The sequence below is a fragment of the Zootermopsis nevadensis genome, unplaced genomic scaffold (genome assembly GCF_977971745.1).
Source record: "Zootermopsis nevadensis isolate Lab colony 2312 unplaced genomic scaffold, Znev_1.0 Znev_ptg000007l, whole genome shotgun sequence".
Taxonomy (NCBI): Eukaryota; Metazoa; Arthropoda; class Insecta; order Blattodea; family Termopsidae; genus Zootermopsis; species Zootermopsis nevadensis.
The window spans coordinates 2,752,923-2,768,434 of NW_028259139.1; the positions used below are offsets into that span (position 1 = coordinate 2,752,923).

Here is a 15,512-nt window from a genome sequence, read left to right on the forward strand (position 1 = left end):
GGCCAGCGTTCTAACCGCTAGACCACCTCATCTTATTATTTTTTAGTGTTCTGTCTGACGACAGGTCCATATGAACAGGATCCTTCCATCCTTTTCTCGGACTGGGACCTGTTCATATACGTTCTTGGCAAATGATCCAGAAGTGGTTTGCCATTGCCTTCTTCTGTGTGTGAATGGAGTAATTGTTGGGATGCCACGGAGGAAAACTCCGTGTTGCCTAGACCACGGCCTTGCCCAACACAAGTTATAAATTCGGGCACCGCCGGGAATCGAACCCGAGACCCCAGGATTACAAGGCCAGCGTTCTAACCGCTAGACCACCGTGTAAGGTATATTATTTCCATGGGATCGAATTCCTAGTTTTACTTTAATATTATAAATACTAGGCTTAATTCGTATAAACTGTAGGCCCACTTGAGTGATCTGAGAAGCAACAAGCATCATAGTTATCAAACTAGCGTCTTCACGGTCTGATTTAGTGGATGAAAAAGCAAGAAACCTACGACAGAACACTGATAAAAAAACTCGACCAGCTTCACTTCCAATTTCAGTGTAGGCTAACTCGTTCAATGGGAAGTCCCCCCACCCCGCCCCGCCCCAGCCGAAAAGGCGAGATCACTGCAGCAAAGTAGTTTGGGGGTCGACTGGGGTCACAAGGTCTCGTGGAGCATGCACTCTCAGGTCACGTAATCGAATTCCACTGGATATGTTTTATTTACTAATTCCTGGTTTATTTAAAGAAGTCTTCAATTTCTTAACGTAAACACGGTTGAATGATAGATTAAATAAAAATGAATTGGAAATGACGAGGTCGTGGCTTAATATTAACATTTTAAAATATACGTAATTATCTGTACCACCTCATATAATATTTACGCATTTTCTTTACAGAGTGTATTTGTGGCTTCGTACAGCGAATCTTTCATGTAGATCGACCGACCGTCTCTGCAACGAAGTGTTTTTCGATCCGGGCTTCAAACGGTGAACATACTAATTGTCCTGGTGGGACTGAGGAAACCCATGGAGACCGTCAGGCAGTACAGCCTTTGGTGGTGAAAATAAAGTATGGTCATTCACAACAGATGTGACGTACAGTGTGATGACTTTTCATCACCGTATAAGATCTGAGGTTCTCGAGGTCAAATTGATACTAACGCTTCGGAAGAGCATACCGGCTCCATCTTCAGGGCACTATGACTCAGAAGTTCTGGTCCTTGGACGGAACTGGACCGAGATTTACTGGCTGATCTATTCCGGATAATAATAATAATAATAATAATAATAATAAAGAGTACCAGCAACAAACAAGAGCCGGGATAGCTCAGTCAGTATAGTGACTAGTTACGGGCTGGACGACCGGGGTTCGATCCCCGATGGGGGGCAGGATTTTTCCTCTAGCCTCTGCGTCCAGACCGGCTCTGGGGCCCACCCAGCCTCCTCTACAATGGGTACCGGGGTCCTTTCCCGGGGGTAAAGCCGGCCGGGGCGTGATGCTGACCACTCACCCCCATCTAGTGCCGAGGTCAAGGAAGAGAGGAGCTATACCTCCACTCACCCCAAAACGCCTACATGGCGTATAGTGGGACAAACTTTACTTTACTTTACCAGCAACAAACATTGTGCTGGTAAAATCCACAGTTCTAAAACCGCCAAAACCAAGGCCCACCACCTGTGATTGGTTCACGCACCTTACATAGTCACGAGTCAGTTTCCTTAAACTTTCCCTCAGCTTTATTCTCACGTCTCCTCCTAATTCTTCCAAATTCCCATTTTCAACCGATTTCCCGTCCAAAATTCTGTGTAATAAAAAAAAAGTAAGGTTGTTCCTAGCTTATCAAATCTAAAACTTCTTGACGATGGTGAAGAGTCAATTGAATAAAAATTTACTTGGATATTATCCATCGTCTAGTAATAAAACGTAAAAACGACGTTTCGGAGATGAGGCTCTATCTCCGTCTTCAGGTTCCTACTCAGTTGGGCCCACTAGATAGAGCTAATCCCTATCTCCGGAGATAGAGCCTCATCTCCGAAACGTCGTTTTTACGTTTTATTACTAGACGATGGATAATATCCAAGTAAATTTTTATTCAATTGTTCCTAGCTAATTTCGCACCAAACTACGAAGCCGTGTGGGGAGTGGAGGTGGGCGTAACCCATTCTTCACCTTCGCTCTTTCTAGAGGCGAGTTCTAAGCTTCACCCCCGTATAAAGAGTCCCCGGCACCCATCCGATAGCAGACAAAGCCTAAATACATTGGCGAAGAAAAAAAATCTATCGTCCCTGCCGCGAAACAAACCCCGGTCGTCCAAAATTGGGTCAAACGGTTACTTCTCTGGAAGCTGTTCCTCTGGGCAACCCTGGGAGGAGCAGAGACAGACTGACAGACTATTTCTGGTCCAGGGGTCTGCTATTATGGTTGCCTCCACTCGACTCACACACATTTCAAAACCGGATCTATGCATAAGTACCACAAAAAACATTCAAAGGCATCTTGCCAGCTGCCGCCAACAGTGGTGGGTGGTCTTGTTTCCTCCTCGCAAACATTACCGTGTCCTTGATAATGAAAACGAAAGTGACCCCAATGTCGCGGTGACAAATTGAACAATTTCCCGAAATGAGTTCTCACTGCTCTCCACGTTCATCAACTGCAAACATTCCTGTATTCCCGACAAAACTAATCAACAGCTGACTATCACTGACTGAATGTCCAAGTTCCATTCTTTACCTGAGTTCGTTCGTTCGTAGATTCCTCAGTTCCTCTGTAAAAAAAAAACCCTGAATAGTTCCTCAAAATCATCCCCCAAAACTTCCTTCCCTTATTCCCTAGTTCGTCATTAATAACCATCCCCTTGTCAGACGATAACCACCACTGTAGCTGAGAAAGTGTCGTTAAATAAGCAAAGAAACTCAGAAACAATACAGAAATTATGCCAATATTGTTGATAACAAAAACAAACAGTACAGATACTACACTGCATAGATTAGCGGTTCTCAAAATCAAAACCCAAATAAAACGCGTTACATTTCACGCCATTTAGTCGCTTGGGGGGAGTGGAGCTACAGCTCCTACTCATTCTTAACCTCGGCACTAGATGGCGGTGAGTGGTCGGCATCACGCCCCGGGAAAAGGTCCCCGGTACCCACTGGACAGGAGGCTGGGTGGGCCCCAGAGGCTAGAGGAAAAATCCTCTGATCGAACCCATATTTGTAGCGTACAATTTTCTTGCATGATAAGCTATTTTTTTTAGATAATTAATTGAATTAAATTGTTCTTCACGTAAAATTAAGCGTAAAAGTTGACTGCTTCTTGCACAGTGGTGAGTTACTCATATGATCAACACATTCCTGCTTTCATGGAATCTGAAAGTCCATTCATTACTGTGTCTGGACACAATCTTGAACCAGATCACATTTTCACAATCACTCACCGGACACAAAGTAACTGGCAATTCGCCTTCACCTAGTACCCAGATTAAGAATGCATGGAATTTCCATCCACATATCCACGTGTTTTCATAGAGCGAATTTTGAACAACGGAATAACTTTTACCTTCCTACCTACACTCAAAATGAAGCAGGTGGTAATATTCTGCACTTCTCTGGGTATTTCTAAGCCTTTCTAAACTTTCTACCAGGTTGTCCTGATTTTCTTCAGTCTTCCAAGAAAAAACCCTAAAACAGCCCATAACTGCCTATTCCCAAATTCTTAATTATCATCGTTCATGATCATCTATCCATTTCATTCAATCTAAGCTTCGATACAACAGCAAACTGATAAAAATTATATGGATACTTATTCGAATTAATATCAAAGTATAATCAGAGTCTAAATTGTAAATTACTGGAAATCTTGTAGTGATTTCTTTTTTTTTTAAATTTAAATTGTACACTGCCTAAAATGAAAATATTGAAAGGCAGTCAGATTCAATAACAGCTAACAAAATGTCCTTTTAAAACAGGCAGAAAGTACGGTTTTTGACACGTGAAACATTCATTTTGAATTTGAATCAGAATGGTATATATTTTATGCAGTAGATTATATTAATATTATGATAAAATATTATAATTGCGTCATATTGTGAATCAAATATTAAATTAATTATTCGGTTTTGTCCGTCTAATCACAATTATATTTAAAATTTAAAATTTACAAATAAGATAATTAAATTATCATTTTATGTTCCACATCGAATAATCAACATGTAAAAATGTTCCAAATGTAAATCGATTATTCGATGTGGAACATAAAATGATAATTTAATTATCTTATTTGTAAATTTTAAATTTTAAATATAATTGTGATTAGACGGACAAAACAGAATAATTAATTTAATATTATGACTTCTCGTGGTATCATGCGTCAAATAGCACTGGAATTGCACAGAGAATAAAGAATGTTAAATAATGATACAGATCTTGTTTCTGGCAATTAAAGTCATGGAAATAATATAAGAAAATACAATGAAATGAACATATAATGTCCCTACATAACAGTATCACCAGTAAAAGAATGTGAAAAAATTACTAAATTATTATTTAAATCATTAAAAAATAAAAATATTAAAAAGTTAAATGGTTATGATTAAACTTAAATAATAAGATACTTCTACTTAGCACAGATGCTTCCATACTTGCTTTATTCCTTTGAAAATTATGTGTATTCCTTTAGCATCAGTCAATCAGTCTCTTAATTAACCGTAATTTAAACATCAACTCAATATTTCCTCTCAATAAAATTCAACTTTTGTCCCTGACATCAACTTCGTAATAACACCTTTCATTTGCGACTATAAAATTCCTCTAAACAGAGTCATATTTGACAGAATATTTTCATCCGAAATGCACCGAATGCATAACGTGCAGTGAAACTGTTCCATCCATAAGCGTGTAAAGCATAAATACTCCACAGCACCAAACCCAAACCGCTGTAAGATTCAAAACAACAAAAGTTGTAGCTCACTTGCAATAGTAGAGTCTCCCGTCCTGTGCGATATGAACAGTCCATCCAGATTTGAGATTTCGCTGGAGCTCCTCCAGTTTTGTTGGTGGTGGGTGCGAAACAGCCTGGTCCGCTGTAACTGCGGCAGGAACGACATCATGCCAGCTCGGCTGCAGCAACATGGGCACCCCAGTAACTCCTCATTCAGAGCCTAAACAAATGCACGTGTTTCTTATCAATTTATTAACACGCACACAAGTAAACACGCGTGGATCTCATACGCGCATTCGCTGTTCAGCTTTTCGCATATCCGCGCTTTATTTCAGCATTATTAGGAGTAAAATTATCCCTCAATTAACGAACGGTCTGGACGCAGAGACTAGAGGAAAAATCCTCTGCCCCCGTCGGGGACGAAATATCAACTGTAGGCAATTAAAAACCGACTTTGAATTTGCCTCAAATGGCACAAAGTCCATAACAAGTTTCATCAAAATCCATACAGCCATTCTTGAGTTATTACATGAGTATGGACGAAGTCATCCACCAACCAGACCGACGACGTCATCACGCATGCGCTGATAATTATGGGCAATGGCGTCGTCAACGTCGCACCTCACGACTTTGCGCATCTGTCACACTGGCATTACCAACTACAGACAATTAAAACGTGCGATTTTGGATTCGATTCAACTGGCATTACGTTTGTATCACATTTCATAGAACTCCGTTCTGCCATTCTCAAGTTATTATATGCGTACAGGCGCACAACACCGGAGAGGACCTTCAGCAAGGCAGATCATGACATCAAGGACGATGCCGTCATTACGCATCCGCAGAGGATAGTGCTTAATGCCGTCTTGATCGACCAACGTCACAAATTTAAGTATCTGATGTTGCAAAGTGCAGAAAATTGAAAAGCATGGCTGTGCACTGCACTCCATTATCTCTGTGCCAAATATAATAAAAATCCATTCAACCATTCTCAAGTATGAAGCTGTGATTTATAAGACCATTGATAGATGGTAGCAGGGACTCTTCGGCTTTAAAGACTTAATAGACAAGTGGATATCAACGGGCCCATAAGGTCATTTTTGCTTAAAACGAAGGGCAAAGAACACCTAAAACAATCTATCATCACAAAATTCTACAAGTGTAAAAACTGTTGTAGTAATTTGTACATATATCTTTTTCAGTCTTAAAAATCACTGTAATGTTTACTGATTTATATTTCATTAAAATATTATTGCCAACATACATTAACATGCCATCGGTATATACCTACAAGTCCATGTACAATTACCCGTATTAAAACCTCAACCATTTAAACAGACCTAAGTACAGATGGAAGGATAATAAATAAACTGATCTTACAGAAATTTCCAGTGTGTGCACTGAATTCATCTGGCCTGAATAGTGAGAAATTTCTGAATATAATTAACATTCTTGTTCTACAAATATAGGAAAGTAGTTGAGCAGCTGGGCAACTATAAACGTTGCTAAAGACATCCTGCACCATGGAGTTAGTTAATACATACTGTTTTTTGTGAGTATCCTTCAAATTAAATGACTAATTGGCTAAATAACAAGTTATGCAAGCTTTCATGCATCAGTGACAACTTTCATTGTCAAGAATGGTTGTGCTTGTCAGGGCTGGAAACCACTGCTGATTGGTTTATCCCTAAAAGGATAAACAAGTCTGGCCATTACACAAGTGGTGCCCCAACATAAGGCCAGCATATGAATATGATTTGGTACTATTTGCAGAACAAAACATTTGAAAACCAAGAGGGCATGAGAAATTCAGTACGTCAAAACTCAATTAACAGGCATACTCATATGGTAGTCCAAACTGGAAACTCCATCATCTGTGCTTTTGACAAACAAAATATGGAAAATATAGAATATAGTTAAATTTTTGCACACAAGGAAATACAATATTTTTGACAACAGTAATATGTCAACTGAAAGTGGGATGGACAGGAGACAGGGCCAACTAACAGTAACTGTAACATTTCAGCCCTGAAGATGTTTGTACCCACCTAAAAGTTTATACATTTTTACTGCCACAAAAACCTTAAATCTCAATAATAAACTAGGTTCAAGTAGCTTATAGTCACTCAGATAGTCAAGAAATTCTTTGCTATGGAGCCCGAAGGTTCATTACTGTATTCACAACCTGCCTTTGGTCTCTATCCTGAGCTCAATAAATCCTATCCACACTTGCACAATTTTCCTAAAACCATTTTAATATTATCCTATCTACTCCCAGGTTTTCTGAATAGTCTCATCTCTTTAGACTCTCCAACAAAAATGTTACATACATTTTTAATCTCCCCCACACATGCCATGCCACCATCCTAATAATATTTGGTAAAGAGGAGAAATTATGGAGCCCCTCATTATGCAATTTACTTCAGCCAACTGTTAATTTATCCCTCTTAGGTCCAAGTATTCTCCTCAGCACCCTGGGACATACCAAGCTGCACTCCAACACAACAGGTAAAATTATAGTTTTGCATACTTTAACATCTATGACACAGTCAAGAAGTACTTAAATTCCTGGAAATCTATAGATTATTCAGCAAGTCTGAAAACATACATGTTGGTGTCGTACTCACTACACAATTTACTGCTTTTGGCAAACCGGGAGCTTCATCAAGCTGTGTTCACAAGTGCATGTCAATGGACAATACCTAAATCTGTTCAATTTCATCCTCACACAGGGATGAAACTCTAGCAATCCACACCCACAATCCTAAGATATCTGTAATACAACCTAATAAAAGTGAATACCATGTGTACACAATTTGTTCATTATTCTATTACTTCAAATTATCAGAGAATATCCCATGTGTTAACTGAATGCCCAGCTTACTAATTTAGATTATCAATCCCCTAACCTTCCAATGGGTAGGTGTTTAAAATTACATTTTGTATCTTTATGCTCATACCTTCCCACTGAATGTTAAAAAATTTGGAATCTTCACACCTAACTCTTATATGTCCACCCTCACCAGCACACAAATTAATATCTTTAATTTCAAACAACTTTCATCACGGTTATCCACACAGCAAAGGGGTGGAGCGTTAAACTAGTATAGTGTGTATATCCACAGGTATCTCTACCCCTTTATATACCCTTAAGTAAAACATAAGCATAAACCATATGACTATCGCGCATCTTATAGAAGTGTTACATACAACACGATACAGAATTAAGGGTCAAATAATCTAAAAACATTCCTTACTTTTCATTTTACTCTGCAACAACTGGTAGTGATAGTAAACATGTTGTAACTTTCTCAAGTTAAATACTACGCATATAATCCGACTTCAGTACCACAAAATCACTGAATATTTCATTCTCGGCACACGTGATAACAAATTCATACACTGTAGATTATAAATGATAATACACAAAGTTAACATACAATAAGTAACACATTCAACTCGAAACCATCATCACACAACAGCTGTCATGACTGTCACTGACGGCAAAAATTATCCGTATCTTCTTTCCATTGATATCGCAGACACCGTATGAAACTTACAAACACAGACCACCTACTTGCAGGAGTGCTGCAGTGTAGCAAGATTAGGAACTACTACAGTCTCCACAGCCTGGATACGCACACACAATCATGTTGATGACAGATGTATTATAGAGCCATCTGCCGCCAATCTTTAGAAGGAAGAACAAGGAGAAAGAGACTCCAGAATTTGGATATTATGGCTAGGAGTGCAGATGGGGTGAAGGAGGCTCTCCTAAATTTTGCTTTGACAGAACTATCAAAATCGTCAACTAACCATGTCTATAATTTTATTAAATCTGAAATGGGATCATCTCGTCATCATATTTTAACCTCATTACTTGTAGCAAAGGACAGCGCAGAAAATAATCTGGAAGAGATTGCTCCGCGGTTGCACAAACCAGACCCAAATTACGAAACTCTTGTAAAATGCAGAGATGCTGACTTCAAGAAGTATTTCAGGATGAACAGAAGTACTATTCAAGTATGACAATCAATACTATTACTGGTTAATCGGTAGACATGTACCACCCACTATTTCTCGAACTGCTTTGCTACTCTTGTCTTTTACAATACTTTATATATGTGCTTTGTAGCCTATTCAAGGAGGATGCTGGCACCGGACCACCCGATATATTATATTTAATCGACCATTGATTCGGTTTTATTACTTTCCCGACCAATGTTGTATTAAGTGAGGTTAGGTTCGTGTAGTTTACCTTGGTTGTAATATTATTTTAGATCAGGTTACTGTAGTTTAGTTGAAGCAGGTTGAATGGATTGTTTATTTGTAGTTTATATTAGGACGGTTATTCAGTAGCTCAGATTATATAGCTTCGAATGAGAGGATGATGGTAAATAATGAAGTGGAAAGGATATGGAAGGAAGCGATTGTGGCCTAATTTCAGGTTCTATACCAGCATTTTCCCGGCGGTGCCCGAATTTATAACTTGTGTTGGGCAAGGCCGTGGTCTAGGCAACACGGAGTTTTCCTCCGGGGGCTTCCCCGGTTTCAATTACTCCATTCACACACAGAAGAAGGCAATGGCAAACCACTTCTGGATCATCTGCCAAGAACGTATATGAACAGGTCCCAGTCCGAGAAAAGGATGGAAGGATCCTGTTCATATGGACCTGTCGTCAGACAGAACACTAAATAAATAAAACCAGCATTTGTTGTTAGTGTAAATAATATGTACATCTACCATTGTTACTTCCATGTTCCATATTCATGTATCATAGCTCTTGAGGTGTCCATGTTTGTCTGACTAGCTAGCACATTATTACAGCCTTGGTACTCAAAGGAGCTTACTTTAGTCCCAGAACTTGGCTGGACTCAAGAGTTAGTTATCTTTCATCTGACGCAAATGTTGATGTTAGATATATTTTTGTAAAATAAAAGAAGAAATTGAATAATGCTGACAGTGAATTTGGTCAAGCGTGTTCAGAATTCAGAGGCTGGAGTGCATGGTAAGATTTTTAAAACAAAATTTGATTATATTATTCATTTTAATTTGATCGTTGTGTATGCCAAATTGAATTGTACAAACCTACTTTGGATGAGAGATCATCATCGTCCCCCATGTATAATGATGTACATAATCTGTTACTGGTGAAATTATTTAATTATGGCATTACTGACCTGATTATTTTATGGTTTGAAGATGTGCAACTACCTGCACATCTTATGAGACACATTTCAGGTGACAAGCAATTATAGTAGAGGTTCTCATGGCAATGAGTACAGAGATAGCTGCCTTCTGAGTTTTAGCACTGTGACGTCTGGTAGATGTTTACCAATGTTTCACTGCCTCCATCATCAGGGGAATGAACGCAGCCATCTAATTACCATATTGTAATTTATATCTTAATTGCGTCATGTTTGTGTTTTATTGATACAATATTTTTATTTTCCGTCTATACACAAACTTAAAATAATTTTAAACAACATTATTTTAAGTTTGTGTATAGACGGAAAATAAAAATATTGTACCATATTGTAATACATAACAGAAGGCCTTATAGTGATATAAGTTACTCATTTGTTTTTCTTTTCAGAGTTTAGTTTGTATTGTTGAGAAGAGATTAATAGTGTCTCCTGAAGCAGTCCACCCCTTAGTTCCTGTTGAAAAGAAAGTTCTTTTAACAGCTTGGCTCATGGGCAACAACCAGTCATACATGGCTGCAGCCAGATTATTTGAACTCAGCAAAGGGACGGTATACCGAATATTCCATCATATCTGTAGTGAACTGACCATCTTGGCTGGAAAGTATATCCAATGGCCAGACCCCGAGGAGTCTGATGAAATATCAGTCTCATTTGAAAATAAATATGGTTTCCCAGGTGTTATTGGTGTGATTGGTGCTTGCCATGTTGAGATTAGAGAGCCGGAGTCACAGGAAGAAGCTGCAAGATTTAAAAATGAACAAACGGGACAGTACACTGTCGTCTTGCAAGCAGTTTGTGATGACAAGCAGGCGTTCCGTGATGTGTGTGCAGGATTCCCTGGACAGACAAGCAAGTTGAGGGTCCTTGTTGGAAGTCCTCTGTATACTCGACTTTCAAGTCACACAGATCCTTTGATTGAGCCTCATAAACATATCCTTGGCAGCTCTGATTACCCACAGTTGTCAACACTACTAACTCCTTATAGCACGTGTGCTGCTGGACGCCCACTTACTAAGCAAGAACTGAGATTCAATAGCCTCCACCAGACTGCCAGATCTGTGGTAGATCAAGCTTTTGAAATGCTGAAAAGAAGGTTTCAGAGACTGAGGTTTATTGATGTATCTCGCACTGAGTTGGCAAGCAAAGTTGTTGTGGCAGCATGTGTGTTACATAATTTTGCTCTTATGCATGAAGATGAGTTCACAGAAGAGTGTTACAAGAATACAGACGTGAAAATCTGACTTAATATGTGCATATTTTAATTATACTCAGCCTGTGTTTTGAGAACAATGTTAGAACTTAATAGACTCTTAATCCTGTTGAGTTCTATTCACTGTAGCATGTCTGCCTTCCTTTTCTTCCACCCTCTTCACTTCGTGGTGCAGTATTTTGGCTCTTTCCAACTTCAAACATTCTTCTCCTTGGTTTCACCTTTCTCAAGGACGATATGTGTTCAGGGATCCTTGAGATATCATTCATCATAGATAAACAATCCTTTTCTCCACTTCCATTGCTACAAATACATCAGATTCTTCTTCATTTTTGTATTCTGTGTCCACAGATTGCAAATAGCTCAGTCTGCTGGATCCAATAGAACAGGTGTCTCCCTCGCATCCAGTAATTATCTTCACGTGTCTTAGGTTGAGAAATACAACAGTTTTCTAATGTCATAGGGAATGTGCACCCTAATCAGTATATTTATTTCTTTAAATAGAATATTTAATTTGTTCATTTATGTATATATTTCACAGATATGTTTACATATGTACAAAAATAGCTCATTTTATATAATTGTAAGTGTGATGTTGAATTAAAAACTTCTGATTTTGATAAGATTTCTGATGACAAATTGTGTCAGTTCATGCCTGAATTGCGAATGCTTCAAGATAATGATTTTAACAAAACAAGGCGGGTCTCTTGCAACACATTAAACATTGAATGCAAAAAGAAAAAACTGTCAATGTTTTGTTTCACCTGACAATAATAAACCTTTTGAACACAGAAAATACATTGCTCATGGTTTAATACTTTCATTTTTAAGGTTTCTTGCAGTCTGGTCTGCAAAGGTAGTCTTATTCACAACAGTCACTGTATTAATCACACAGTTTTAAATTAATAAGAATTTCACCAACTCTTCCACTCTTATTTTGCACCACTGTGACTACTTCAAGTTTTAATGACTGACTTTATGTTTCCTGATTGATAAATACATTATCAAATTAGTTGTTTGAAATAACCAAATGTGATGAATGAATGTAGTTAATGCATTATGGCTTACACAAGTTATAATTCATACAGATATTTTCATTAGTTTCACATGCTTTCACACAGCAGCTGATGCTACATTAAAGTACAAAGCTGTTTATATGTGCATGACATAAACTGGGTACTTTGATTAATGGGAAAACATTCAGCACTTTCATGTCTAGCGTATAGGGTGACATACATGCGTGTGCAGTACCATTTACAAAATACAAAGAGCTTTGTACATCACTTATCAAGTAAAGTATAAACTGATTGAATCCATATTTTGAAGGTTATTATGAAATTGGATATTTTTCTTCCTTTACTATGTACATACAAGAGCAGAATTTCAGTGTTTCATCAATAAAGAATATAAGTTTTGTTGCAGGATGGTAATTTTATTGTTGAACAGATTTATAGATCATCTTTGCCACCAATGTTTCTTTTATATGGAGATGATATGATTTTTCGTTTTACTTTTGAATATACAAAGCAGAAAGTAACATCAAACATAATATGACTTGCAAGATTAGAACATAACACTTTTCTTTTTAAGATTATGCAATATACTGAAATGAGTAAGGAATGGAAAGAATAATAATTCGATAAAAAGGGCAGTTCAATTTCTGATGTAACACAGTATAACAATATCCAGTCCAAAGAAACTTTCTTCCATGGACAGGCCTGTAAGCATAACTGCTCTGATTCCAAGGTCACCACTTGGAGGATTAGCCCAATGATTGGCACACACATCTCCAGTAGAAATGCAGGTAAATTAGTACATTCTGAGGAATGTACTTGAAATTTGTCATATAACAAAGAAGCAGCTACAGTTGTACACTATTGGCAGACATGATACTCTCGACTTTTGAATATCTTAACATGTTTCATTAATAACATTATATTAGGTAATTTACAATATGACAATGTAGTGATGATTCCAATATCGTATACTTTTACTTTGTATTAATTTTTACCCTTCTGAGCCAGTGCTCAAAGATACTTCCCCAGCTCTCAGCAAATATACCACTCCCAGGCCAGTGCATACTGACATCTGTTCCATGCACATACAGAATAGACTATAAGAGATGATAAAAAGATGCATATGTCATAATTAAAACTTATGTTTCCTGATATGAAAAGAACAGACTAGTCCTTTATAACTCACCATCATGTTCTCTGTAATGATGATTGGCCCTTGAGCACATAACCACATTCTTGTAGTTCTGCTTACCTGACTGGAGCCATGAGCCCCCCATACTTGTGAAATACCTCTTATTCTGTCTGCAGTTGTATTGTAATTAGAATAAAACTCACATAAAGATGAATGTAAGAAAATTACTCCCATGCTTAAACAACATGCAAGAAGGTGTACACCAAGAACCTAAAGCACCAACTTGGCACTACATGGAGGTCAGTGGTCACCTTCTCACTCTAGCTGCTTTACTGCAGAGGAAGTAAGAAACTCTAATACCCAATGCGGAGGTTGTCAGGTGAACCCCAGAGTTTGCTGGACATGACGGGGAAGAAAAATCCTTGCCTCTGCTGGGAATTGAACCCCAGCCACTATACACAATTGAGTGTAGTTTCAAAACTTGTTCAGTCAATTTAACAAAGTTGTGGGAAAATGCACTTCTTGAAGCAGAATTTAGTAAATTAACGTGAACTGCACTTGCATGGAAATTATGAAAATTACTATGCAAGCTTTCTTGCTAATTCTATATTTGCAGCTGTAACAACTATATCTTTTTAATATGTAGACCATCATTATAACAATGCCTATAAGAATATATTATTTACCTGTTATTCATTATGACAAACTTTGTCCAGAATATTAAAGAGAGGAAGATAAAAAGAAACGTTTTCAGAGGTGGCCCTCCTTTAGTAAAGTTTGGTGTTGGCTAACCTGGTCAGAGAATTGTTTGAGAAATATTATCGTGAATGTGCTGCCCTGAAAGTCCTTTTTAAACCTTGATGGAAAAGGGCAATCAAAGTAGTAATTGTTGGTATTCACACAATCACCAATACACTGTTCAAAGCAAAAAGGTGGAGCATGTGTATCCTATGCAACTTAAAAAACTAATATTATACATTTTATAATGATTCTTTCTGATTTGTATGTTCAAAAAATAAGTAATATGATTGTACAAAGTAAAAAATCTACATTTTCTATCAATAAATAACAAATACAAATTTTGAAAATAAATTATTGGATAGTAGTCATTACCCTGTATGTACAATGATCTTTCTCCAATAAAATAATTATAAACATGGAAATTAACTACTGCAGCATTATTTCTTAAAGTCTGAAATGTTAATATTCTGCTCTCACCTACACAGACTTAAAAAAAAAAATCACAATTACGTCGCAATAACCATCACAAATCGGGAGTTCGCGCATTTGATACATTGTACCTAATAAATGATAACACAGATGGCAATATCATCCCAAGTATGCATAAGCATAACAGAACTACCGAAACAGCCCTGTTAGCCAAGTTCGTTTATGCAACATCGTATAACAAGTACACGTGGAAGGCATCGACGGTATGGTAAAGAAGGAATTATGGTGTCACATTAGTCAAGCTGGGTGATACATTGTTTGCATAAACAACCTTCTACCAAAAATAGCATATGCTCCTGTGCAAAACACTTCTCCTCTGACACAGACAGCTCATCTACATATAGACCACAAACACTGCCTGTCCTTATGAGATTTCACATCGGGATTTATGGCTGAACCTATGTTACACTACTACCCATGTTAACTTTTTGATGGGAAGTGGACAGTAAAGAGGAGTTTCACTTTGCAGTCAGAAGTGAAGGTGATGAAGTTCCTATTTTGCTTTGGTTCAGAAACAACCGCCAAACATACTCACCACTCCTGTAAGAAAGTTTTCCTGATTTCACATCTGAAATGTGTCACTAGGCAAATCCCATCTAACATCTACGCTAACTAACTTCATTTTGTAACATCCTTTAGCACCTTTTACAGAACCCAAATGTTCACAGCTGTGTTTAAAGCCATCAGATCCTATCCTGAGCCAGATAAACAGCTAGTCAAACATTATCTTCTCTCTCTCTCTCTCTCTCTCTTATTTTTTTTTTATCAACAAGGTTCATTACTGTG

The 15,512-nt window shown here is 37.8% G+C and overlaps 2 protein-coding genes across 6 annotated transcripts in view; one reads left to right on the forward strand and one right to left on the reverse strand.

Annotated features, from left to right (window-relative positions):
* The window catches only part of LOC110832537 (uncharacterized), a 90,497-nt gene extending 81,963 nt beyond the window's left edge, over nucleotides 1-8,534 (reverse strand). For 3 of the 5 annotated variants that reach the window (XM_087343962.1, XM_022069625.2, XM_022069624.2), the window contains exons 1-2: nucleotides 8,188-8,534; nucleotides 4,961-5,150 (exon numbers count right to left, since the gene is read on the reverse strand). In XM_087343962.1, coding sequence (XP_087200088.1) covers nucleotides 4,961-5,121 — 161 coding nt within the window. In that variant the 5' untranslated portion in view covers nucleotides 5,122-5,150; nucleotides 8,188-8,534. Of the gene's footprint in view, nucleotides 1-4,960; nucleotides 5,151-8,187 lie in introns of those variants that run through there. The other 2 variants (XM_022069626.2, XM_022069627.2) reach the window with 2 other exon arrangements.
* A 70-nt stretch (nucleotides 8,535-8,604) lies between these two features.
* On the forward strand, nucleotides 8,605-14,130 carry LOC110832538 (uncharacterized). Its single transcript, XM_022069629.2, has 2 exons — nucleotides 8,605-8,953; nucleotides 10,528-14,130. Exons 1-2 carry the CDS (start codon nucleotides 8,669-8,671, stop codon nucleotides 11,377-11,379), a joined length of 1,137 nt encoding a protein of 378 aa, XP_021925321.1. The 5' UTR covers nucleotides 8,605-8,668; the 3' UTR covers nucleotides 11,380-14,130.
* The last annotated feature ends 1,382 nt before the right edge of the window (nucleotides 14,131-15,512 follow it).

Excerpts from the sequence above, each read along its gene's own strand:
- LOC110832538 (XM_022069629.2), top strand. The coding sequence starts at position 8,669 with ATGGCTAGGAGTGCAGATGGGGTGAAGGAGGCTCTCCTAAATTTTGCT. Across the intron at positions 8,954-10,527 it reads TGAACAGAAGTACTATTCAA|AGTTTAGTTTGTATTGTTGA; the intron begins GTATGACAATCA and ends TTTTCTTTTCAG.